We start from the raw sequence: 27,387 nt of genomic DNA, 5'->3' as shown, positions 1-27,387 counted from the left end.
ATTGTTACTATAATTTTATGGTATCGTATATGGTATTTATTTATTTTATTTATTCATTTATGAGTCTTTATTTTGCATGTCTTAATTAAATACAAGTATTTAGTGTTTTCTTCTCATAGATTAGAGTTATAAGCACATAATGTTACCACTTACAAATAAGTTAGCATCCGAATATCAAACAAGGATCATTTTTTAACACTCAATAAAAAATAAAAAAATTATTCAGCTGAAGTTCGCTCACATGGAATAGTTAAAGTAAATAAATAATTCCCTCACATACTATACTATTCTTCATTATGTATCTACGTTTTCATGTTGTTGTTGTTTTTTTCTTCTTCTTCATTTTTCTCCTTTGTAAGCATTGTAAAGAGTTTTGCTTTTTAAATAAATCTAAGTACAAAAACAATATAAACTTAAGCGCTGCTTTTGTTGTTTCTTTACTAGCATTTACTCATTTTGAAACTGCAATCTCCATTGGGCAAACTGTTCCTGCCAATGATTACTCGCATTTGCCTGTAAAAGAGAGAGAGAGAAAGAGAAAAATACGGAAAATATGTTACTTTTGTATAAGCCACATGCAATTTGTTTTTTACAATATCACATATACATATATACACAACAATAATATGTATCAATTAGAATTCATTTCATAACTATTAAATATCCATCTAATGAGTGTTAAAGTATATTTACAGTTAATGCATTATCTACAAAGGCTTAAAATGAAGGGCGTTGATACTTTGACACTTTTATTTTTTATCTAATTCGTTAACTAAGTATTTGCGACCTAATTGCTTCGAAATGTTAAACACAGCAGTGATTGGCTTAGCTTAACACTTCAAAACTTGTCGAAAAGTTGGTACAAAGATTTATATATTTTTTTTTATTTACTATAGGTATCGTTTTACGTGTCTTGAGCAGTAATGGATGAACAGAAGGACTGCAATTATTATGGTAAGGAAATCTAGACATTTACAGGGAATTATTGTTATTATTTTTTTTTTTAATTGTTTTATTTTACCTTAACGATCCATTCATTGTTATACGACTGCGATTCATCAAAGTCTGCAAAATCGCATTTAAAGTGGAGTTGAAAAGAAGATAAGTTAAGTATTTTAACGTCGAAAACAGTTTTATAGATACTAAGCTCTTCTAAATTTTCTAATGTATTAGCAAATTAAGGTTTATTATTTTTTTTTTTTTGCTTCTAGTATGAGCGCTTAATTCATACTAACATTTGTGAGAAATGCCTTCTAAGCCGTTTGTCAAGAAAATGTTTTGGCATACAAAAATATTCAAGTCATTTGCAATTCATACATAGTTATCAGTACTTCGTAGCGGTAAGCTTTAGGAATCCACCAAAGCAAGCAAGAACAAAAATACAAAAACAAAACAAATGCTTCTCTCAGCTGTCAAGAGAGTGTTTTTACATATCTATTTTCGGCATCGCTTGCTCGATATACCATTAACTTACACTTACACATGCGCTAGTCATCAATCAGTCATAAAATGATTGTGAGAGTCATTTGTTGATCAAAATAACAAATCTCACGTATATTTTACGGAACGCAAAAATGCCTTGAAAACGGATATGATTTGAGGTGACAATAGGAAAAAGTGTGCAAAACTATGAAAAAAAACTCAAATGGTTGTAGCCAAAATCTGCAAGTGGAGGACCTTGGAAACTATCTGACCGCGCCGAATGCATAAGTATTTTTTTGGGAAAAGTAGCCGCAAACGCGCAGATTTCGAAAAGAAATCTTGCATTGAGCTTAGAGATGAGTGGCGGTCGATGTTGCGCAGAAAATATTCCGCCAAGCTTTGCAAAAGCACAATTATACGCGAAATGAGCCTTTGCTCTCTGCACAGCCTATTGAAAAGCGGTTATATTTCGCACCTGGCTCAGCGAAACTAATGATGATGTGAGATTCTGTGGTGAGAGTAAAATCATACAACCATGGATCCAATAGAATGTGCAGGCAGCCATTAAACGCACTGGAAACGCGGAAAATTATGACGACAGTGAAATTTGGCAAACTTTCAGTTATGGTGTGGCGATGCACATCCAGCAAGGGAATGGGTGATTTGGTGTTTATAGAAGATAAGACCGATGCACGGCAATATATAAATATTCTGCAATGCCATTTGGCAAATAGGATAAATGGCTGGCTGCCCTTGCGAGGGGCCCACTTGGAAAAATATTCAACATTTGTCCGTTGTGATACTCTGCACCGGGAGGGGAGGGGAAAGGGAGAAGGCAATGGAACCAGACAGGTGGGAAAAAGGAAGAAGGGGCTTTGGATTAGAGGATGACCACCAACAGTGGCGATTTATGTTCGTCTTAACCGCGTCAAGCTACTGATGAATTTCACCAGATGTGTGATATTCAAACCCGCAATATCCGCAGGTGTAGCGGAAAAGTTAGAGCCCAGATGTCTATACCTTTGCCCGACGAGATCAGGACAGCTGAAATGATTCCACCTTGTCCGCCAGACAGCTTCTGCAGAAAGGACTTGAAGCAATCCTAAGCCTTAACGCATGGGCACCTAACGGACAATGTCCGTTCCCTCGAACGCCTCCGATGTACCGCTGGCCAGAAGGATTTCGCGACTTTCCACGTTTGCGCACTAGCCCATCTTTCCAGGAGCAGACCCCATTTGACAAATAGTGCAACAAAGTTTGTTTTCACCGTTGGCAACAAATCTCAGTTTAAATTCTACCAGGACAATGATCCAAGACTAATGGATCATATGGTCAGAATGTGGCTTCTTTTTATTGCAGTAAATTATTGGATATACCAGCCCAAAGCCCGGATATTAATCAAATAGAAAATTTGTGAGCATATTTAAAAAAACAGTTGCAAAAAAAAACACTAAAAACGACGAGCACAGCTCAAACCCGTTATTTTAGAGAAATGCCACGAGATATTCCAAGACTATAATGTTCAAAAATTTATTAATTTTATGAGAAGCAGAGTAAAAGATGTTAAAGATGCCCGGGGTAGTAATACAAAGTACTGATTCACATTTCATTTTTTTTTAGATACACAACTTAAAGCTATTTATTAACTACAAATATAAAAAGACTTTCTTGACAGCGGTGTTTGAAGTGTTAATTAATTTAGAGTAAAAGATGTTAAAGATGCCCGGGGTAGTCATACAAAGTACTGATTCACATTTCATTTTTTTTTTAGATACACAACTTAAAGCTATTTATTAACTACAAATATAAAAAGACTTTCTTGACAGCTGTGTTTGAAGTGTTAATTGTTTTTGCTTTTTATTTGTTTTATTAATTTTGTGTTATTTTTAAACGGAATACCTTTATTTTCCACTATTGGCCCATGAATTATTTATATTTGTCAAATAAAACCAAATATTAAAAGAAAAACTTCAAAAGATATATATTTTCTTAACCTATTTTTCTGAATTTCGCGAGATTAGTAGATGTCAAAACACTTCCTTGACAAACCGTATGTAAATATGTATGTTGGTATGCAAGTACAATATACAACGAAATCAGTCTAAAATCCTCTATACGAAGTGAACAGGTACAGCTTTTAGCTCATTTGCTGGAAATAGTATATATACCTAAATTCGCAATTACTTGACAGATCAACCCAAGAAAGTAGATTTTGAAAGTACCCTACCAAGGATTACCAAATTAGCAGAAAACTAAAGCAAATGAAATGAATTATTTTATAAGAGGCAGTGACACCAAAATAAATTTATTCGGGGAAGTCTCAAACTATGGCATAAACAGCTGATAATTTCGGTATATTTATAACCGAAGTTTTCTAGAAAATTGATTAAATTTTTTTTTTTTTTGGAAGAATGCAAAAAACGAACAGTAATATCCAGTTGGTCTAGACTTAGTTTCCGGAACTTAACTTAACTTACCACAAGATAAATATTATATAATATTTCTATTTTTGATTTTATATTTACTTTTCGAACTTTTTAACTATTCACCGCCAATGATGCCACACCAAATGAATTCGTGTGAAAAATTATGTTTAGACATTTTTTCTTTTTGTTTTGGTTTACACAAACCAACATCCGGGATTAAGGCCAGACCAGCAGAACCTCAAAATATATAGGTTCTAAAATGTCTTACCGGACGATATTGAATTTTGATTAGGGGCTAACCACAGTACTCCGTTTAATGGGTTCGCAAAAAAATTAAGTTACGGAGATTAATTCTGAAAGAAAGAAATCTCGGTGATGAAGCAGAAAATTAATTCGCTTGAAAAACTATTGTTACAGAAAACTTTTGAGGTTTATACAAGTGAACATCCAACCCCGACCTCAAAATTTACAAATTGTTATTGTATTTCTTACGATAAGTTGAATTTTGACTAACTACTTTCAAAGATCTTCGCTTCAGAGGTTGGCAAAAAATTAAGCGGGGACCCTCATTTATCGGGTCAAAAAAATCGATTTTTTGGAAATAATTTTAATCTATTCTACAACTATTTAAGAATATACTTTCAAAATTTCAAGTCGATATCTGTATTTTTGAAGGAGTGACAAAATTTTTAACAGGACGCGACGGGTGGCCTGATCGCCTGTATCCAAAACTTTAAACGCGTTTTTCTCGAAACATCATTTTTCGATTTTGTGTACACAATTGAGAACGCTGTATTGAACCAATCAGGCTTTACAATAGCTCATTTTAAAGATAATTAAATTGTTTTCAATGTGACATTAAGTGTTTTTTAAAAAAAAAAGATTTTCATATTTTTTTGTAATTTTAAAGTCAATTTTTATGCATGAAAAATCACTTTTAACATAAAACTGGGTAAAAAATATCAATTTCGAAATTTTTTTTTAAATCAAAATGTCACATCGAAGGTATTATCCTAAAGTTTTAAAAAAAATTTGGTTTTTTTATTTCAGAAAAAAATTCAGAGCGCTAGAATGTGCACAGATAGAATGAGGTGCCATGGACGAGGTGTATATTTCCATACTTAAAATGTTTTTTTTTCTTCTCCGAAAATTTTTGTAGACAGTCAAGACATTTATTAAAGTACTTTATGAATTACAAAACGTTTGAAGTTATTTTACCTGAGAAAAAAATTCCCAAAAATGATGCATTTTTCGACCGTCTAAATGAGGGTCCCCCCTTAAGTTAATTTAAGTTACAGAAATTAATTCAGTTATCACTGAACCTTAGAGAAATCTCGAATGATTCCGCTATCAAAATTAGAACGCCGACAGAACACAGCCGTGATAGTAAGTAAAATTTGCCAAACGGCAATTAACCAAAATATCAGGCCAGTCCATAAGTTCGTGCGTATTTTAGCCATAATTTCACTTTTATACGATTTTTGCATACAAGAAATTATTCGCGGAAGATAACGGAACTATTTATATTTTCTTTGATATATTGTGCATTCAACAAGTGATTTTAATCGCGGATAGAAAGAAGCACGTGTTGTTAAAAAATAAAATGGAGTCTTCGAACGCGTAGCAGAGGCATATTTTGTATTTTTTTGTAAAAGTAGTAAAAATGCAACAACTGCTGCTGCAGAAATAAACACTGTTCACGGAGAGGATACCGTGAGTGTAAAGACTGCGCAAAAGTGATTTTTAAAATTCCGAAGTGGTAACTGCGACGTGGAGGATGCCCAGCGCGCTGGTCGTCCTGAAGTCTTTAACTCAGACGCCTTGCTCGAACTCGTGGAAGCTGAGCCAAATTTGACAGTCGATATAATAGCTCAGAGGTCAAATTAATCGCATGGAACAGTTCACAGGCACCTGGTTCAGTTCGGAAAGGTTTCAAAGCTGGGAAATTGGGTTCTGCCTAGACTTTCCATCGCCAACCTTCAGCAGAAAGTGAATGTGTGTTCTCAGCTGCTGTAACGGCTTGAAAATGAAAGTTTTTTGAACCGTATCGTTACTGGTGATGAAAAATGGGTCCTTTACAATAATCCTGTTCGCAAACGCCAATGGTTAGATAAAGATGAAACACCAGAACCGACCCCTAGAGATAGCCTTCACCCCAAGAAGATTCTCCTGTCTATTTGGTGGGATATGGCCGGTACGAGTATTGTTTATTATGAACTTCTGGAACCAAACTAGACGATAACTGCTGATTATTATTCCCATCCGCTATCAAACCTGAATGAGGCACTTAAAAAAATCGACCGTCTTTAGTGAATAGACGCAAAGTTTTGTTTCACCACCACAACGGAAGACCTCATACCGCAAGGCAAACATTAGGCAAGCTGAACGAGCTCGGATGGGAGCTAATGCGGCATACGCCATACTCTCCGGATATTGTACCTTGTGAGTATCACCTTTTCCATGGACTCCAATCCCATATGAGTAACAAGAACTACTCCTCAAAAGAAGCTATAAAAAGGGATATCGAAGCGTTTTTGGTTCCAAGGACAAACAATTTTTTGAGCAGGGAATTAAAAATTTGCCTAAACGTAGGGAAGACATTGTAAATAATGAAGGAAAATATATTATTGATTAATAAACACTTTAAACATCTTTTTTATTAATTTTAAAACCACCTTTAACTTAACTTAACCGCACGAACTTATGGACTGATATAAATTAGTTATTTGTATTTTTTTCCTAACATACACCTGTAGGACTGGCCATTTCTGCAGCGACAAGACGCACGCCACAAAGGGTGTAGTTAAGTGCAATTAAGTGCTTAAAGTTAATTATATTGGGTTGGCAACCAAGTAATTGCGTATTTTTTTTAGAAAATTAAGGACAATTTTTTCATGGAACTAATTGATTTTATTCTGTAATGTATTGCCCATTTGATCAATGGCCTTTTGCCATCTTTCAGGCAGCATCATAATCCCACGTTCAGAAAATTTCTGGTTTTTTATTAGCAAAAAACTAAAAGGGGTACGATTTGAAATCATCATCATTATTAATATTTTTACCATTCAAGGAGTTTTGTAAAGATCGAAACGAAAAGTAATCACATGGTGCAAAGTCAGGACTATATGGTGGATGTGGCAAAACATCTCAACCAAGCTCCAATAATTTTTGCCGAGTGACCAAAGATATGTGTGGCCTTGCATTGTCATGATGGAATACAATACTTTTTCGATTCGTCAATTCAGGCCGCTTCTCTTCAACACAATTGATCGTTCGGTTGGGTGGTAAAAGTTCAAAGTAGACAATTCCTTTGTAATCCCACCAAACTGATAACAAAACCTTCTCTTGATGAATATCAGCTTTTGATGTTGTTTGAGTGGATTCACCTAGCCTGCTCCACGATCTTTTCCGCTTGATATTGTTGTAAACAACCCATTTTTCATCGCCAGTTATCAGTCGATTTAAAAATGGATCATTTTCATTACGTTTCTTTAGCAAATCGCAGCTGTTAATGCGTTGCATGAAATGCGTTTCTTTCAGTTCGTGAGGAACCCATGAATCGAGTTTTTGAACATAGCCAAGTTGTTTTTAGCGACATTTTCCATGCATGTACGTGATACATAAAGTTTCTTTGCAATCTCACGTGTTGTACGATGACGATCCGAATCGATTATTGCTTTGATTAAGGCGTCATCAACTTCAACTGGACGACTAAAGCGTTTTTCATTTTTGAGTGAAAAACCAGAACGAAATTTGGCAAACCAATTTTGACCCTGCCGTTCTTTTAAGGCTTCGTCACCATAAACAGCACATACATTTTTATGAGCTTGCGATGCGGTTTTCCATTTGCGGAAATAAAAAAGCAAAATATGATGAAAATGTTCCTTTTGATTTTCCATTTTTCAACGAACGCCAAACGTACCAGGTGTATAAGCTTAAATCCGCTGATTGCTCGTAGATGGCGTTAGTGAGCATATCAAGTTACCATAGAAATGCCATATTTTTTTTGCATGGGTTCGACACCTGTTTACATCAATCACTGCACATCATCAGTGATTTCATACAGCAACACACTTTTTTCCTTGCGTAATCATGTCTAATTTTGTGCCAAAAAAAGAGCATATGCGGGAAGCTCTACTTTTTTGCTTTAATTTGAAGAAATCGGCTGCCGAATCGCATCGAATGCTTGTGGAGGCCTATGGTGACAGTGCATTATCGGAAACAACTTGCAGAGACTGGTTTCGTCGGTTCAAAGACGGCCATTTTGACTTGAGTGACAAGAAGCGTGAAAATCGGCCCAGAAAAGTTGAGGACCATGAATTGCAGGCTCTTTTGGATGAGGACGATACCCAATCGCAAAAAATGCTTGCCGAGCAGTTAGGTGTCACTCAACCAGCCATTTCCATGCGTTTACGTGCCATGGGAAAGGTCCAAAAAGTCGGAAAATGGGTACCCCATGAATTGAACGATAGACAGATGAAGCGACGCCAAAACACATGCGAAATCTTGCTGGCTAGGCATAAAAGAAAGTCGTTCCTGCATCTTGTGGTGACTAGCGATGAAAAGTGGATATACTTTGAGAATCCTAAACGAAAAAAACATGGGTCGATCCCGGCCAACCATCAACTTCTTCATCAAGACCTAATCGCTTTGGACGCAAGACGATGCTGTGCGTTTGGTGGGATCAGCAGGGTGTCGTTTACTATGAGCTGTTGAAACCTGGTGAAACTGTTAATTCTCATCGCTACCACCAACAACTCATCAAATTGCGCCGTGCTTTGCGTGAAAAAAGGCCTCGTTATGAACAAAGACATGAGAAGCTGATTTTCCTCCACGACAACGCCCCATCGCACACGTCAAGAATAGTCCAAAACTACTTGGAGACAATCAATTGGGAGGTGCTACCTCATCCCGCTTATTCACCAGACCTGGCCCCTTCGGACTATCATCTGTTTTCATCGATGGGTCACGCGCTCGCCGAACAGCACTTCGATACGTACGAAGACGTCCGGAAATGGCTTGACGAGTGGTTCGCCTCGAAAGATGAAGAATTCTTTTGGCGTGGTATACACAAATTGCCCGAGAGATGGGAAAAATGTATAGCTAGCGAGGGCAAATACTTTGAATAAATTATTTTTTTTGCTTTCTATAAAAAAAATAGTTTTTTTTTTTACTAAAAAACAGCGGATTTAAGCTTATACACCTGGTAACTAATCAAAAAACTTTTTTTACTGATTCGACAGTTGAATTGTCAACTATCAAATAACAAAATGTGTTTTACATTTGTACTACATCTGCAAACCTAAAAATTCAACTGAAGCCATCTATGAGTGACATCCGCAATTACTTAGTTGCCAACCCAATACTTTTTGGATCAAATTGTTTAGAAAGTTTATGATTTGAGGAAATGTCAAACATTTTTTTTTGAAACAAGCCCGTTTTTTCGGGAAACAAGCAGTCGATGATTATTTATCACGAGCACACTTGACGCTGCTAAACGAACTTCGTCAAGCGAATTGGTTGCGTTTATGCTATAAGCTTAGAAAACCACCAGATAGCATCACAAGAATGCCACTGGACTGGAACCCGCAAGGGAGCAGAGGTCGAGGTCGGCCAAAGATCACTTGGCGAAGGTCGATGTTACCCGAGCTAGCAGATGCCGACATCACATGGGGCGGCGTAAAAACAACAGCGCAGAGCCGTATACGATGGAAGATTCTTGTCGAGGCCCCATGCTCCCTTTTCGGAAGAGTAGAGATTTGAAGACTCTTTTTAGGAGAGTGTATTCTGAAATAAATTTTATAATCAACTTGAAATCAGTCGTTTGAAAGTTTCGTCTTTTTTATGGCAATTACTTTAATCAAATTACTTTTGACAACCCAGAAACCCATCGTCCCATTGATTTTTGCAAGAATCGAAAATGAGTTTTTAATGAACATGAGAATGCAGAACAATACATTATTAAGTATACACATAACAGTACAGATTAATCGATAACTTTAATTACCAATAACTAGATTTTCAAATGAGTTGCTAGCGTCTATTATACACGTATTATACATAAGTATATGTTAGTAAGTACACCCCTGCTCGTTCCTAGCCTAATCAGTGGATTGGTTGAAGGAAAAAAATTTCACGAAATTTCCGTAAAAAATATACGAAGCAATAGCAAGCTACGAATAAAATCAGCAATCACTGGCTGTCATACCCAGAATTGATGCAGCGGTCAATAGGAAAAATGAAGTTGGCAGCGCATTGAAAATTGCATGTGAGTGATGGTAAGCTATTAAAATTTCCTGTTTGGCTTGTGTGAAAATTTCAAATCGCTCTAAGCAAAATTGACAAAGCTATGAGTTGACGAGCATCTGTTATTCCAGGGCGGGGGTCTATATCTGTTCCACTTTAAAGCGCTTTTCTGAAACTTGTTATTTTTAAGTTCGCCTACGCTCGAACTCGAAATCCACTGCACAATACTTCTTCACATAATTCACCAGGTATTCGTGGGAGCTAGTTTTAAAAAAAATTCGATTCTACAATAACCGTTTTTTTTTTTAATTTTTTTTGCTTCCAAGTGCTATTGAAAAATCGAAAAATAAATAAATTTTCCTCGAGAAAAATCTCATTTAACATATTAAAGGCGGGAGTCGTAGTACTACGATTTATCTCGAATGTAGGCTACCAGTTTTTGTAATTTAGTTATTTTTTAATACTACTAGTAGTTTTAAGAGTTTAAATAAACTTTTGTAAGTCCAAATTTTTTTATGATTACATAAAATATCGCCCGCTCTAGGAGGAAAAACAAGGCGGGGTGGCCGCCGCGTTACCCAGCAAACTTTCGTCAAGATCCCCCGCCTTTAATGTGTTAACAAATCCATTTTGATTTTTTTGTTGCAGATCATCTTACCGCGAGTTATGACGTACACTACAAAACGAATATTTTTCGAGATGCCTCCGGAACTCAGTGTCACTCGCCCAATTTTCAATATTTTGCAATAAAAGTTTCACACAAAAAATCATATTTTTTGGCAAGGACTTTTATCAAAAAATATACGTTTTTGAATACTCTAGACGTCCTTTTTTCATTTGATACACATACATATGTCTATATTATAAAGGGTATTTCAAAAGACACGCCTAGATGTTGTTTCAAAATAAAACTAAAAAATAAAAATTTAGATTCTTTCAGGTTTCACTATTTTTATTCAAAATACGGCGCTTAACAATTATATGTGAAAAATGGCATCATTTAAATGTCCGCCATAAGCACGTCCATAGGTAAAATCCGCCACACAATCGATTTATGATTGCCTAATTGGCGTCGAGATATCGATGTTCAAAGTTGTTCAGCAACACTGCGCCACAACACCGATATTCTCAACAGAACCTCCAGTTTTTGATCTGCCATCCTTGGTCCTTTTTCTATCCGTGACCGAACCAGTTTCTTGAAATTCGTTCACCCACCTTTGAATTGTCGATGCATTCGGAAAATTATTTCCACCAAAAAAATAACGAATTTCGCGATATGTTGTTCATAAAGACCGACTATTTTCATAATAAGTTACAATAATTTTAACGCATTCTTCTATCGTGCAAATTTGTACATCTACCTACTTGACAAATGTCGCAGATCACATAAAAAAGTGGAAGGAATTATTCACTACTAACATCTTGACGTTCGATAGCACAAATAGGAACGGTCTCGATGCCGCCCTGTCTGACTTTGGTATCCCCGCAAAACTTATACGGCTGTGTAAAATGACGTTGAATGATACGTTAAGCTCCGTCAGGATCGGAAAGGATCTCTCCGAGCCGTTCGATACCAACCGAGATTTCAAACAAGGTTATTCCCTTTCGAGTGATTTCTTTAATCTCCACTGGAAAAAATTATTCGTGCTGCTGAGTTGAACCGCTTTGGCACTATCTACTATAAAAGTGAATGCTATTGTCGTATGCTGGCGATATTGCCGGCCTGAACAACCGCGCCATATGTTCGGCGTACTCCAATCTGGAGAAGGAAGCAGAAAAAGTGGTTTTTGCGGTGAACGAGAGTAAAACAAAGTACCTGCGTTCCCCGCATCTTGGACAATACGTCACTGTTGGCAACCGCGAATTTGAAGTGGTGAAGGACTTTGTTTATCGAGATATCAGTGTTAACAGCCTGAACGACGTCAGCCTAGGGATTAAACGAACGCTTAAACACTTGCCAACAGGTGTTACTTCGGGCTCAGTAGGCAATTAAGAAGTAGAGACCTCTCTCTAAAAACGAAAACAACGCTGCACAAAAGCCTAATCATTCCCGTCCTTGTATATGGCGCAGAAGCTTGGACGATGACGGCAACTGATGGCAGGGCACTGGGAGCGTTCGAGAGCAAAATTCGCCGAAAAATTTTTAATCCTCTTCACATAGGCGAGAATGAGGTCCATATTAGATGGAACAGCGAGCTGTATGAGCTATACTGAGATGTAGACATAGTAAAGCGTATTAAAATACACCGTCTGCGCTGGCTTGGCCATGTCTCCCAGAGAACCCAGTGGTGGACGGCAAGGAAGAGGAAGACCTAGTCTACGTTGGGGAGAATAAGTGAAGCATAACCTGGCAGCACTCGGTGTCACCAACTGGCGCCAGCAAGCAGCGAATCAAGCTAGACGGCGCAGTGTTTTAGATTCGGCCAAACTCGACATACGGCTGTAGTGCCATCTAGACAAACAACATCTAGACGTTATGCTGAAAACAGTGAACACCGTAAACGCAATCCCGAGTCAGCTGTCCCGATCAAAGTAATGAGAACCCCATGTAAATGAAAAATTCCTTCCTTCCGTATCGTAGTACCGTAGATTTTATTTCACGATTTTTAAAAAATCCTGTAATACCGACCCAGCCGATTACTCTCTCACCGCACAGTGTTGCCAAGCAGTACATTTCGAAATCATTTACAAAATAAACTTAGAAAAATGATAATTTTTGTTAAAATAGCTTAAAAATACTGTTGAATAATGTTAATTATAGATAAATGAACTATTTGCATTTGCTGGTTTTTGGCTTTGGTTTATTAAACAATGAAAAATTGTGACTAATAACGCGGATGTGTGAAAAAGTGTGTAAGCAAAAATATCAATGGCAACATTGTGTAGATACAACCAAACACATACACACACAAGCCGATGTATTGTGTAAATATGTAATTAAAAGAACGCAGTTGTTCTCGGGGGTGAGTTTTTGTGCACGGTAAGGGACTGCGGTAAGGGATTGCGTACGGTGTTCACTGTTTTCAGCATTACTTTTGAGAGACCCGTTATAACTTATAGAATTAGAATAATTGGTTTTCTTGCCGGATGCTAACTGAAACTTTTAAGTCTGCTAAAGAAAACCCCTGACGTGATGATCATATTTAGGAAAATGTTGTTCAAATGTTGCATTATTATATGGAAATTTACTGAATAAATTAAAACCACATACATATATACTCGTATATAAGTGTTTCCGAAATTTCAAAATTCTCAAAACTACTTTTTCGCTGAATCAACCTTACCCCCTATAAATAGTATATCAGCCCGAGGGCATAACATTCTTCTGAAAGCACGAAAATGCGTTGATTGGCATGATAAAGATAGGAGTAACGCTCAAACGGTATTTAGGATGACATTCTGCAACCCACATATGGAAATGACTGTACTGCATTGAGATGTATTCTAATTGAGGTCGAAATATTCACAAATAATTAAAAGCAATCATTTAATTTGCTGTTCTTATTATTTTTTTTTTTTTGTTAAGCTGGCTCACAAAATATAAATACGAAAACTAAATACGTGGAGGCCACTAAAACAATTTAAATCATGTACGGTGTGAGAATATGCTGGGAAACTCCCACTAAAATGATTTTACCTGCGTTTCATAGATATTTCAAATTTTCTAATTTGATTACTACATACATATATGTACATACATACGTATTTCTTTCCTGGCCTTCTACACATTTTACCTTCAATATGTAAGTACAGATTCGTCTTAGCAGTCGAAAAATAAAATTTCACAAGCTCATACTATATTTCATAACCAACGCGTGCATAATCAGTTGCATTTCATCAATAGTTTCTCCAATTTCGTGCAACGCCGGAAAACCGGCATTCTCATCATCAATCAAAAAGTTGGGATAATGTTTGTAGCACATGATGCGTTGATTGTGTGTACGTCGCTCACAATCGTCCAACCATCTATATTCTTCATCGGTTTGAAAGACATTTTCAAATAAACGTCGCTCTTCTTCATCAACATCTTCGTTATTGTCAGTATTAAAATTATAGTGAGTAGTACCACCATTCGCCGCTGCCCCATCATGGTTCACCTCGCCGTCGATCGATGATTCGCCACCCACAACATGACGCATATCTTTTTTATTGTTGGTGTTTTATTTTATTTTTATTTTTTTTCAATTTTTTTTTTTTTTTAAGTAAAGTTGGTTTAACGAATTTGGCACAATTTGCCATAAAATGGCAAGCGAGGTCATTTGGGTGTATGCAACCGTACAAATATAGGTATGTATATCACGTTTGTATGTGTGTTTGTAGTTTGTAGCAGTTAGTATAGTTTGTAAATACAATGTTTATTTGCGGGCATGCGTTGGCGGGTACAAACATACATAGGTAAAGAATGGAAGAAGTTATAAGTCGTTATTTGAAACTCTACAATTGCAACGCTTTTTACGTCGTCTATTAGGAAAGTAGTCTAAAATGAAGTTGAGAGCATAGGAAAAAAGTATTTATGTGAAAGATAGTAAATTTGGTTTTGCCTTCAAAGCGGTAGAGCCCATGATAAAAAAGAGAGGGTAGTGTTATTGTAAATTTTCGGGCGCCATATTAACTACCTGTCAATTTAACAGATTGTGACATTTCATGCTACCATACAAAAACCCCAAAATCATTTATTTGTCAACAAAAAAAAAAACAAAATAAAAGAAAAAAATATGTATATACATTTATAATATATATAATAATAAAAAAAAAAAATAATAATAATAAAAAAATAGAAAACAAAATAGAAAAAAAACCTTAAAAACAAAAACAAATAAAAAAAAATTAAGAAATATATAAAAAAGTGCGTATAGCGTAGTGAACATAACAGAAGTGAAATTTTCAAGGCAGACAAAGAAAGAGGGAGACACCCGAGAGAGAATGAGAGAGATAGAGAGAGAGAAAGAAAGTATATACAGGGTGGCTGATGAATTTTGCTACATTAAGAAACTCAAATAACTTTTTTTTTAGTGTATGGAATTCATTTTTTTTTTCAAGTTGAAGGTCATTAAATTTTATTAAATGTAGCTTAACTAGTTTTAAAAATAATTTAATTTAAATGCCCCCATGCTCGTTGACACAAGTGCGGCATCTTAGTAAAAAGTTGTTCATTGCTGCTTTGAGAGTTGCGACAGGAATAGCCGCAATTGTTGCCCGAATGGATTGTTTCAGTTCATCCAAATTTGTTGGCTTTGTTTTATAAACTTCTTGTTTACATAAACCCCACAAGAAAAAGTCAGGTGCAGTAAGGTCAGGCGACCTGGGGGGCCAACGAAATTCGGAGTTTCTTGAAATCAGTTTATTGGGAAATTTTCGTCGCAACTCTGTCATTACAGTCTGGGCTATGTGAGACGTTGCCCCATCTTGTTGAAAGGAATTCTCTTTCGGCGTAGTTCTGGATAGAAAAATTCTTTCAGCATTTTCAAATAACGGTATCCAGTAACCGTAACGGTGTGACCATTTTCTTCAAAAAAATAAGGCCCGACAATACAGCGTGAAGAAACCGCACACCACACTGTCACGCGAAGAGGATGCAATTCCGTCTCGTGGAGTATCTGTGGGTTAGAAGTACTCCATATTCGACAATTTTGTTTGTTCACATTGCCGTTTAAATCGAAATGGGCCTCATCAGACATGAAAAGGCAGTTTAACATGTTTTGGTCTTCTTCCACCATTTGCAGGATCTTCTGGCAAAATTCCAAGCGAATCGGCAAGTCTGCTGCATTCAGTTTGTTAACCATTTGAATTTTTTAGGGAAATAAGTCTAAATCTTTGTGCATTATTGTTTGCAAAGACTGTCGGCTGACACCAAGTTGAGCAGATAAGCTTCTTGTTGAAACCCTTGGATTGCTTTGTATAGCTGCAGCTACAGCAGCGATCGTTTCCTCCGTCCGAACTGGTGGGTTTCGATGATAAGGCCTTCTTGCGACTATTCCTTGCTCAGCAAAATTATTCACCAGTCTCATTATGGTCCATCTGCTTGGGGGATTGCCGCCAAACATCCGCCTGTACTCTCTTTGTACCAAAACTACGGACTCCAGTGCGTGATAGCGGCGGACTATCCAAATTTTTGTTTGCGTGTCCCAGTTATCCATTTTAATAAATTTTAAAGACCAATCTGCAAATTAAAACAAAAATGGAACAGATAACTTAAAAAGAAAAAAAGTTATTCAATTTTTTTTTGGTAGCGGCTTTCATCAGCCACCCTGTATATCTAAATAAATTCACAACATTTGCAGACAATACAAATAGACAAAATTTAAAAAAAACGGAGAAGGGTCGGCCGGTGTAGGTAAACGCAAACACAAACCGTGGCAACAACGCGCACTACTCCGAGTGTTTATCACCTGCACGAACGCAGCGATTCCAGGACCACAGCAACGGCACAAATTATCGCAAGGCAATACCAATAAATCCGACGCCGGAATGGATAGCACTCTATAGTACGCACAAGCATAGCCAGCCAGGAAACGGAGATAAGTGCCAAAAAGTAAGCACCAATAAAAAAACAAAACCCAAAAAAATTGGGACCAAAAAGCGCCCCAAACAGTAGGCACCAAGGAAATATAACGCCCAGAAGTAGGCACCAAAAATATATTTCCAACAAGTTTACACCAACAAACAAGCGCCAAAAAAAGGCAGTGTTATTTCTCACTAGAAATTAGCAACTCAGGAAAAATAGCCTAAAGTGTATCTAAGATATATATATAAGGTATATCTTTATATCTTTTTTCTCTCTCGCGGAACGAAAATGGCCAAAACGTTGCATGGCCTTGAAATTTTACTCTCCATTCTCGCTCGTCCATCGACGCCAAAGCAGTTTCACTTCAAAAATTTAAAAAGAAAAATAAAAGAAAAATTAAAAATAGAAAAAATCAAAATAAAAAGAAAAAGCAAACATCTATTCTATTTGAGCGGAAAAATTTTTTAAATGTGTACATAGGTAATATACATATGTTTCACATTGGCTGCAACCAACCAACGTTTTATGTAAAATTAAAGACCGGTAAGGCTGTGCAATAAAAACATAAATGCATTTTAAAAGATAAATTAAAAACATACATACATACATACATACATATGTACTTCCCCTTCACTTTGTATGTTCTTACTTACTTCAAAAAGAAATCGAATAAAGAGCTGCTTATTTGCTCAGATTAATGTTTAATTCCATACCAGAAATTTTTTTTTAATTATTAACATCAAAAGATTTTTAATATATAAAATATCAATATAATAATAAATTTAGTATCTATAATTTGCCCAATGGCCAAAACTTCGTTGTAAAAGATCTTTTGTGCCCTACTACAAATTTTAGAAATAGTTAATACTAGCTCTATTGACTAACACCACTACCATTAAATGTATTAGACCAGGTTCCATTTAACCTAGATGTTCCTTGCCTCAGGCTGAGAATCGGTGAAAGCCAAATTCTTTCAGTAAATTTTCTGCCTTGCAGATCTTAGAATATCTGCAATATCTTGATTTCATTCGGATCAAAATAAAAGTATCAAGCCTGGATTTTATTCCTAGATTATGTTTCTTCATCTCTGCGCAACGATACTCTTCAAATGATCTTCCAAGCGTTTAAGCAAACTTTTGAAATTTGATCACATCAGCTTGCCATTTCTGGTATGCAAATTTTGCACTTGTACTAAATCCCAGATGTGGCATAAAAAATCTCCCTTCTCAAAAAACTGCAATGTGGCAAAGCTATTCTTAATGTTTACATCTGGCATAATGTCAAAAATCTACTTTATAAAAAAAAAAACAGTAGTAACGAAACTACCCTCTCTTTTGTATCATGGTAGAGCCATTATATAGGCTTATGTTTGAATTGAATGTGTTTTGCGGCACTTACATTCTTTGAAAATTGAGTATTATTGAACAGAAAAACAGTAATATAATGAAGTAATAGAAAAAAATAATATTTTCTTCAGCTCGCTGCAAAGTGGAAAGTTAGTCTTCATACTAATTTTGGCCATACATGCATAGTCATTACAGATCTCAAAACAGAGTCATAACAGATCTCTTAACATAGTCATAACAGACTCCTGAATACTAGTATTTGCGCACAATTTACCACTAAAGAAAACAAATTATATTTCTACCGAATCTTAACTGCAGCACATATCACATTTAACGAGTAAAATTTCTTGTTATTACTCAACTTTGCTATCCTTACAGAATGTTATGTTAACAGTGATAACCTTCTTATTGTACATATATGTAGTATTAATGTAAACATTACAGCTTACTTTCAGGCATAATCGGAGTCGTAACTCTGTCGCAAGCAAAAGAGAATGCATTAAATCTTCTTATGGCAACATATTTTCTCTCTTGTTTTTATCACAAATATAAATTTTCTGTTATAAACAAAGTATATATTAATTACATTATTTGGAAAGAATGAATGATAAAAACCAAAGCAAAAGCACGAAACTTTAAAATTTTCTAGTTCCTTAACATCATGTCAATTGTATCTGGGTGCTCAAGCACCGAAATATTATATTTACGCATGCTGAGAACTGTTTTCACAGGGTGTTGTCATAGCCAATTTGAGACTTGAACGATTGTGTTCAAGAACTAGAGGAGTATTAGGGGGTGCAAGAGGGATGTTAATAAATCTAATTGGGTGTGTGACACCATCTCTCCAGCCAATTAGATACTATAGGGTGGGCAATGTAAAATTTGCTTTTTGAATCGGCTATAAAAAAAAACTAATCAATATTTCTTTAAACTTTTTTTTTTTTTTGAAGATTGAACATTGACATTTATGAATGAAAAATAATTTCGTTCAAATGACTGCCACGACTGGCTTTACAGTAGGCCATTCGATCAACCCATCATGAAAATCAGAAAAGAAGAAGAAGACTCACCACTTTGGAAATAGGTTTTCAATATTTCCCAATTTTGTTCAAGCGTACAGCGTCCCATTTCGTAAATGTCAAACCTTTAAGTAAATTATGAACACATTTGACATGTCATTTGTGTTACCATTCTCAAAAAAATAGGTGGTTCAAAAAGCAAACGCTATATGGCCCACCCTGTACCATGCTCGTAGAAATTACTTATATAAAAAAAGAACGGATTTATCTTACGACTTTAGCAGACAAGAACGCAGCACGAAATATCAATTCGGCAATATAACAGGAAATGAATGTTATTGAAGCCGCGCATAGCTTTTTGCAAAGGAAAAACTTTAAAAAATTTTAAACTTGATATCAATAACTTGTAAACTTAATTTAAAGAGTCCCGGTGGTATAGAATTTTCAAAAAACCGATTTTTTGTGATATTTCGAAAGTATGGGCTTTTAAGAATATACTGCCAAATTTTTGGAAGGATATTCCCCGTATTTTCGATTCGATTCATCATGCGGCCACTCCCAAAACTTTAAACTCAATTATATAAAAAAAACAACTATTCATCCAAATCGTCTGAAATTTTAATATGTTGTTCACAACATCAATGGCCCTCGCCCGTACTAGAATCATATTATTATTTCAATTATTTCGTATTTTTTTAATTAAAAAACTGATTTTTAGAGTGTAAAATTCAAAAACCCGCCATAGCTACAGTCATACTGATTAATAATTTTTTTGGTTTTTGTGAAAATACCCTAAATTTTCGAGCTCTAGACCACCGGGACCTCTTAAATAAAAAAAATGAAATTTTGACACCTTTAGTGCCATGTTTTCCGACGGCTGTAATCGAGATTTGGCTGAGTAATTCAAATTTTTCTTAAACGTATCTTCCAAAATATCAAAAATAGCATCAAAAATCGTATTATTTTGATTCCGTTGATCGAATTTTTAAATATTTTTATCCGACCCTTTAAATCATTTCTTTCTTTTTCTATTGTTTGATAGGGTGTTATAAAGGGTGTTTTTTAGCTGCATGAGAACTATTGATATCAGCTCTATGGTTTGACAGCTGAAAATGCCAAGCTGTGTTGATATTTCTGCTCAATAAGGTTTGGCAAGTCAGCATGAATCGTTTAACGCCAGAACAACAATTCCAATTTTTGGAAAAATTTGCATAAGAAAGCAAGAACAAAGTTATCGAGCAAGATTTCCCGGTAGCGCGTAGGGTTATGCCTCATCAAACTGGTATAACTCACTGTTTTCACAAACAAATATAATTTTTGGCCGCTCTTTTGCGGCGCTACCAAAATATAATTATTTATACCCGCTGCTTCATCTTTACGCTAAGGTTTGGCGAGACGTAGAAGTCTAATATTTTTGTTTGGTATATTATCATTTTAAGTTGTGAAGCTCTTAAAAAAATATTTTAAAAACAAATATATATGTAAATATTTTGTTTACAAAAAAATCGATTTTTTGAAGTACATACTGTCAAAAAAATATCGAGAATTGTTCATTGAAAAAACGCGCGTTACACATATGTCTAAATTTTTTTTGCTGGAATGTTGGTACAACTGTCCTCTATGTATAGTGTCGCAGAGTTTGAGCGTCATCTGTCAATTAGTTTGCTTTTGGCATTTAATTATATCAGTCAAGTGTGCGCTGCAATTTTCACTATGTATAAAAATATCGAATAAAGAATTTGTCTTAAATTTTGTGTTTTGAACGGGATTTCGTGTGCCGAATCGTTGAAAATGTTGCAGAAAGCCTATGGCGATTGTTTTTAACACACTTTTATTAGGACGGGTTGTATGTATGTATGTATGTATGTATGTATGTATGTAACGGAATCTTTGAGCTTAATTTTCACTGGCTTCTAAACATCTGATCGACTTGAAATTTTGCACACCTATCAAGGACCGATGACAATGCAATAATTTGATAAAAATTTTCCATTATCCTTATTGGGATTGCCAGAATTAATATTTTCTTTTTTTACCTGTGGGCAAAAAGTAAGGTGAATTTGGTTGTAAAATGAAAAATCGTCATTTATTCTTGTAAATCAATTTCATCCCCTTCAAAATAATGCCCTCTCGATGAAATACACTTATGCCAACGAGTTTTCCAGTCCCCGAAACATGCCAAATAGTCCATTTCCGGTAGTGGTCTCTTGAGTTTTGGGAATAGCCAGAAGTCACACGGAGCCAAATCAGGCGAATACGGTGGTTGCGGAACGATATGCGTGGAATTTTTGGCGAAATAGTCACGAAGAACGAGTGCAGTGTGAGACATATGAGATAAATTTTCCATTATCCTTATTAGGATTGCCAGGATTAATATTTTATTTTTTTAACACACTTTTATTAGCTCGGGTTGTATGTATGAATGACTGTAACGGAATCTTTGAGCTTAATTTTCACTGGCTTCTAAAAATCTGATCGACTCGGAACACACAACATAGATGACTAAATGGGAAACTCTTTTTCTCGTGAGAGCACTGAAAAATGTGCATTTTTTATAACATTTGCCAATATTGCCATACCGGTAGAAACATGAATTGGGTATTTTTTTAAACAAAAATTGGGAATTTTTAGTTTCCACACCACCATTGAGGTTAGTATTTAGTGTGCGGTTGTGTAATAGAATATTACTCGTAAACACCTACATATACTAAAAATAAAAAATAGTTTAAAAAAACTAAAAAACACGCTTTTATTGCTAATCGAACTAAAAAGTAGAAAATAAAATATAGCTTAAAAAAACTAAAAAACACGCTTTTATTGCTAATCGAACTAAAAAGTAAGAAAAAATTTTAATGACAAAGGGACCTGCAATGAAGTAATAGCAAATCGAAGGATCAGTCATAGTCAACTACCTCAGAACAGAATTATAACAAAAATTAAGATACAAATAGAGTAATTCAAATTAGAGTTTGACATGCAAACCAGTTAACAAGCAGCTGAATGGCGCTACCCACACGAGCGGAGACCCAAAAAAACCACGTCAAAGTCGGTCAAAAGTGAAAGTCATACTACTCGTTTTCTTTGATATTATGGTGTTGTGCACTCGGAAGTCATTCCAAATGGTTCTACGGTAAATAAAGAATATTATTTGGAAGTTATACGACGTTTGAGAGGAATGGAGAATAGGAAACGGCCTAATTTGTGGAAAGAAAACCCATGGATCTTGCACCACGATAACGCACCATTTCACAAGGCTTATATTGTGAACACTTTTTTGACCAAAAACTCGACTAATATCATCGAACAACCGCCGTATTCACCGGATTTAGCCCCCTGTGACGTTTTCCTTTTCCCAAAACTTAAATTGCCACTTCGCAGACGCCGCTTTGAGTCGATAGAGGTCATTAAAAAGAATTCGCTGAAGGAGCTGAAGAAAATCTCTTCAAACGCGTTTAAAAGGTGCTTTGATGAGTGGACTAATCGTTGGCATATGAGTATTGCTACGAATGGAGCCTATTCTGAAGGCGACAAAATAAATTTTGATGATTAAACAATTATTTTGCGTTTTATTGAACAATTCCCGGTACTTTTGTGCCAAAATGTATTTTCAAATTTTTTCGAAATATTTTGGCAGAAGTCTAAAAATATGACATTTTGAAATTCCCTTTGGAAAAGAGTACCGTTTTTTTTTTGTTTTTGTATGGTAAGTGATGCATCCTAAGGTCTATACGTTATTTAATCTCTCCATAATTTCATTTGCTACGCATTTATAGCCAAAATCATCCCACTGTGCGTCGCTCGAAATGCTAATCACACCCTGTTCATATATTAATTATACTTTAATAATTATTGAAATTTTCTTTAAAAGAACCTACGCAACATTTTTTTTCAATTAGTTATTATTATTATTTTTTTTTTTTTTTTTTTTGTTCGTTGCATCCAACTCATTGCCAAAGTTCATTAATTACGTACAACTATACAACTTACCAAGCGGCATTATAAAGCGAGGTTGCAAGGGAATCGGTGTTGGCCCTGAAAAAGTGTGTAACTATTTAACACCAAAAGCACACAAGTATAAAGTGCATAGAAGTATATTTTTTTCGAGAAGTACAGAAACTTTAGCAAGTGAAATGAACTGGCATACATACTTAGTGTGGATCGTAGCGAAGCGCGCTATTTTAATGAAAGCATTGCATGTCATTTATTTATATACTGTATGAATGTATGTACCTATGTACATATGACATATTTGACGAGTATTAGTTATGACATTGTTGATAAGGTAGCGACTCGGCAGAATAAATGTGTTTATTAGCGACATGAGAAAGCGGCAGCAGCAGCAATCATATGAAGTGACTCGATTTCATTTACACGCATACAAATGTGCTTGGGTCACAGTCCAGTATTGAGAGATGCGTGTGAGTGTGTGTGTGTGGCATTTACCTGCATTCAAATCGTTTACCAGATTCGAAAGCGCGGATGTTATATTATCAGCAGCATCATTTATCTCAGCAATTGGATTATGCGGGAAGGCTACAAATCGCCGTCGTTGGTTGGTTAGTTGAATGATTATCATAAACACACACATATACACATATGCATGCATACATAGGTAGTAGATAAGGGGTGATAAAACACAAATGTGAATATCAAATACTACACAATTTACGCAATTCAATTAAATAGTAAACATTTGCTAAGCACAGTAATTTGCACATTCAAAGCGTTAAACGCCTACTACTAAAAATGTTAATAGCAAGACAGACAATTAAAGCAAGAGAGACAATTAAATATTCGAATTCACAACACTGAACTGCTGCGAAGTGAAACTCCGCCGACAAGTGAGGAGAGATTATTTTAAAAATGCTTATAATATAATTTATAATTTTTTCTCCTGACTGATAAAGAACTACTGACATTTTTAGTTTAGTTGAACCCATAGAAGAATTATGAAATTTCTAAGACCATTAACCCTTAACGGCCGAGAGCTTTTTTTGTAATACTCGCACATAAGACGACGGAAAATTAGGTGAAATTCGAAAGCGTGTATAAGAATGAAATGACATTTAAACTAATTTATTTTGATATGAATTCAATATACCTATTTACTTGATTTATAATTTTATATCATTAACAAACCAGGAACAGAGTTGCCCTATTTGTTAAAGAAAACTACAGCCATTAAAAATAATTGAAATGAAAACTGAATTCTTTTCATGCCCCCGTATTGGGGCCTTTCGTTTTCTATCGCATAAGTACTATGTCCCCGTAGCGAGGTCTTTCGGCCGTTAAGGGTTAAAAAAACTACTAAAAAAAAAAAACACAAAAATGCACTTAGTAATTTTTCTTGCGTTTCCGATGGTTTCTCACACTTCACTGACAATAGCTTTGCAATTCTCATTCATAATTAGTTCGAATTGGTTTTGTTTTTTGGTAGCAACGTGAGCGCTATCAACGCTAAGAACACCAAACGCAAAGAAAAACCGTAGCTAAAATAATTGACTTTAAAAATAAATTCTCTGAAATATTTTTGTGCGTTACAGGATTAATTTGCTTTTATTGAGTTAATACCTCACATCAACTACAAGGTGGCGTAAAATTAATCACCCTATTTTGTTTTTGAATAACTTTCTTACGAAATGATTTTCAGTGATGTTTCAGAAATTTTTGTTTCGACTTTCATGTGCTGCATCGCTTGTTTGTTTGTTATCTGCAGCTGGCTAGTTCACTAGTGTCAAATATGATTAATGTACGACGCCATTTGAAAAAATTATACATTTTCCGATAAGGTCATTGCGCCACCTTGTACAAAATCACACTTATTTATTAACAAAAATATTAAATTGTTTACTTGGCAGTATATTTGGAAATATGCGTCACTAAAACATGGGATTATTAATTTCGTGGTCCGAGCCGAAATCAAAAAATTAAATAAAAACCAAACGGTCAAATTTTTTGTACCCATTTTTCACATTCAATCAGTTTGATTGATAATAAAGCCTATACAAAGTGATAAGGAGGTTGGTTTTTGATTTTTTTTGCAGCTAGAAAGGTTTCCAGAATTGATCATGGGCATCGTTTTTTTTTTTGTAATTTTTTGAAGAGGTAAAAACTAAGTTTTGATGTTTTTTTGTCAGCATTGATGGGCATTGATTTTTTTTTTTAATTTTTTGAAGAGGTAAAAAAAATGGAGAAAAATTCAAAATGTATCACTATTATTCGATTCGGTTTGTGGGTTTCACAACCAACTGTGGACATGAAACACTAAATAAACTTAATTTTTTTTTAATTGCTGTCGTCCATCTGCATGCAAACGCAAACCTCGGAGTATATTTCTGCCATGAAAAATCTTCTCACAAAAACCCGAAAGCCGTTCGGAGGCGGCATACAACTTTAGGTGTCTCCAACATCAAGACGCACACCACAAATCGGAGTAGGGGCTCGACTAGGCACCCAACAGACGGTGTACGCATCAGTTATACATATAAATGTGTACATAATGTAGTATTATTATTCAGAAATAAATACATATCCCCTTTACAGAAAATATTTTTTTTCGACCAACACTTTCGAAAATTCACTGAAAACTTTTCCAATATTAAATACGCCTATTTGAAAAAATACGAGAAAACTCTTTAATCACCCAAATACTCTCAACACTTAAACCACTTAAAATATGTTGAATTTGTAGTGAATTTGCCTCAATCGTTGCATCTGAGATTCGCTTGAAAATGTATTTCTATTGTTTTTGTAGTAGGATGAACTATAATTATATATTCATAAAAGAGAAAATTAAAATAAAATAAGAAAGAAATGAATTGTAAAAACCTTTCAATAAGTACCAGTACTATAGTTACGCACTGTACATATGGGAAAAAATTCTATCCATACTTATGTATTTTTCGAATTCGATATAATTTTTTAAACTATATGTTTTTTTTTTAATTTTTTATTCAAGTAAAAAAAAACGGGATTTTGAATAAAAAACTGATTTCCCTGTTTTCTTATAAAAAAAATGCAATCCGAAATATGCAGTTAAATCGACTTCCTTATTTACTATAACTCTCACATAATCTAGGTTTTCTGATGATCAAAACTTCATAGTCATCAAAAAAAGCGCCCAGAGGATGATTACGAGGTGTGGAGTGTGGCACCAGCTAAGTATTGAAAATACTAGTTTAGTTAACTAACTTCTTCATCATTGCTTCTAATTACCAAGCTTATAACTTGCATAACCGTAAATTTGCTGGCATTCGACTTTAGACTGGCAAATCAGAAACCTAACCTAACCGGACTGAACCAAAGATTTTTTGAGTAAATACGCATTAATAATTTAGTACTCACTCAGAGCACGTAACAGATATCTACATGAATCTATCCTTATAACTAACCCAAGGGTATCCAACGCTCACTAAACGATACGCATTAATTAATTAATTATAAAAATTCTATTTGTCTCTTAAATATTACTAGAATAATCCAAAAGTACCGCGCAAAAGCGTATGTAATTTCCAAACTTCCCATCTTTAAAGATTAGATATCATCTGGGATTAATTTTTTGTTTGGCTTATGTACACTTTTGGATATTTACGGTTTTTACAAAATTCAACACTTTTCCTATCCACAATTACCACAACACACGGTATGTGTTGTAATGTCATAAAAAATCATATCTAATCGCTTTACGTTTTCATTGCGCACTTACTTGAGCTCGTATTGCCTGTAAATGCGGAACGCACTTCATTGCTTATTTGATTCAATTGTTCCAGTTGACTTGTATTGAAGGACTGTTGTTGTGCCGCTTGAAGCGCCCCAGTCTGTTGTGCCTGCAGTAGTTGCTGCTGCGTTGGGCGACCGCCACCGCCGCCACCCATTAAAGAGTGCGGCGATGGTTGGCCCTGTTGGGAGTGCATTGCTGCAACATTAAGGGAATTAGCGCCACCACCTACTGCACCCACTCCTCCTAAGCCGCCGCCACCCGGCATGGGTGGTGATTTGCCCGAACGTGGACTGGAATTGGGTGTGGAACGTGGTGAGGTTGTTTGTTGGTTTTTTAGCATGCGCATCAAGCCTTCCAATTGTTCCATTAGTTGACGTCGTGAATCCTGCAAGGCACCCAAATGGCCCTCGAGCTCACCTTTGCGTTGACGCAATGCACGCAACTCGTTTATTAACGCTGGATTCTCCGGTGTGATTTGCTCAACTTCCTGTTGACGGCGCAGTCTGGCTATTTCGCGCATAATCTCCTTATTTTTAGCTTCAAGTTGAGCAATTAGTTCGCGTTGCGCACGCGAATTATCCGAACCAATGGGGCTCGCATTTTCTGCATTGCCAGCATTGACTGGCTGAAATAGGCAAGAAGAGAAATAAAAATATTACTCATTTATTTCATAAAAAACACAGATGATTAATTTTTAAAAACT

General features: G+C 35.5%; 1 protein-coding gene across 7 annotated transcripts in view; it reads right to left on the bottom strand.

The window, feature by feature from the left end:
• Nucleotides 1–251: 251 nt before the first annotated feature.
• The window catches only part of LOC129243858 (dystrobrevin beta), a 31,948-nt gene continuing 4,812 nt past the window's right edge, over nucleotides 252–27,387 (bottom strand). For 2 of the 7 annotated variants that reach the window (XM_054881236.1, XM_054881237.1), the window contains exons 5-10: nucleotides 26,670–27,309; nucleotides 23,408–23,497; nucleotides 22,952–22,996; nucleotides 13,829–14,235; nucleotides 1,022–1,065; nucleotides 470–513 (exon numbers count right to left, since the gene is read on the bottom strand). In XM_054881236.1, coding sequence (XP_054737211.1) covers nucleotides 13,877–14,235; nucleotides 22,952–22,996; nucleotides 23,408–23,497; nucleotides 26,670–27,309 — 1,134 coding nt within the window. In that variant the 3' untranslated portion in view covers nucleotides 470–513; nucleotides 1,022–1,065; nucleotides 13,829–13,876. Of the gene's footprint in view, nucleotides 514–1,021; nucleotides 1,066–13,828; nucleotides 14,236–14,274; nucleotides 14,572–22,951; nucleotides 22,997–23,407; nucleotides 23,498–26,669; nucleotides 27,310–27,387 lie in introns of those variants that run through there. The other 5 variants (XM_054881238.1, XM_054881240.1, XM_054881239.1 and 2 more) reach the window with 5 other exon arrangements.

This window comes from Anastrepha obliqua, chromosome 4 (genome assembly GCF_027943255.1).
Source record: "Anastrepha obliqua isolate idAnaObli1 chromosome 4, idAnaObli1_1.0, whole genome shotgun sequence".
Taxonomy (NCBI): Eukaryota; Metazoa; Arthropoda; class Insecta; order Diptera; family Tephritidae; genus Anastrepha; species Anastrepha obliqua.
This window is presented reverse-complemented; position numbering and strand designations above follow the sequence as displayed.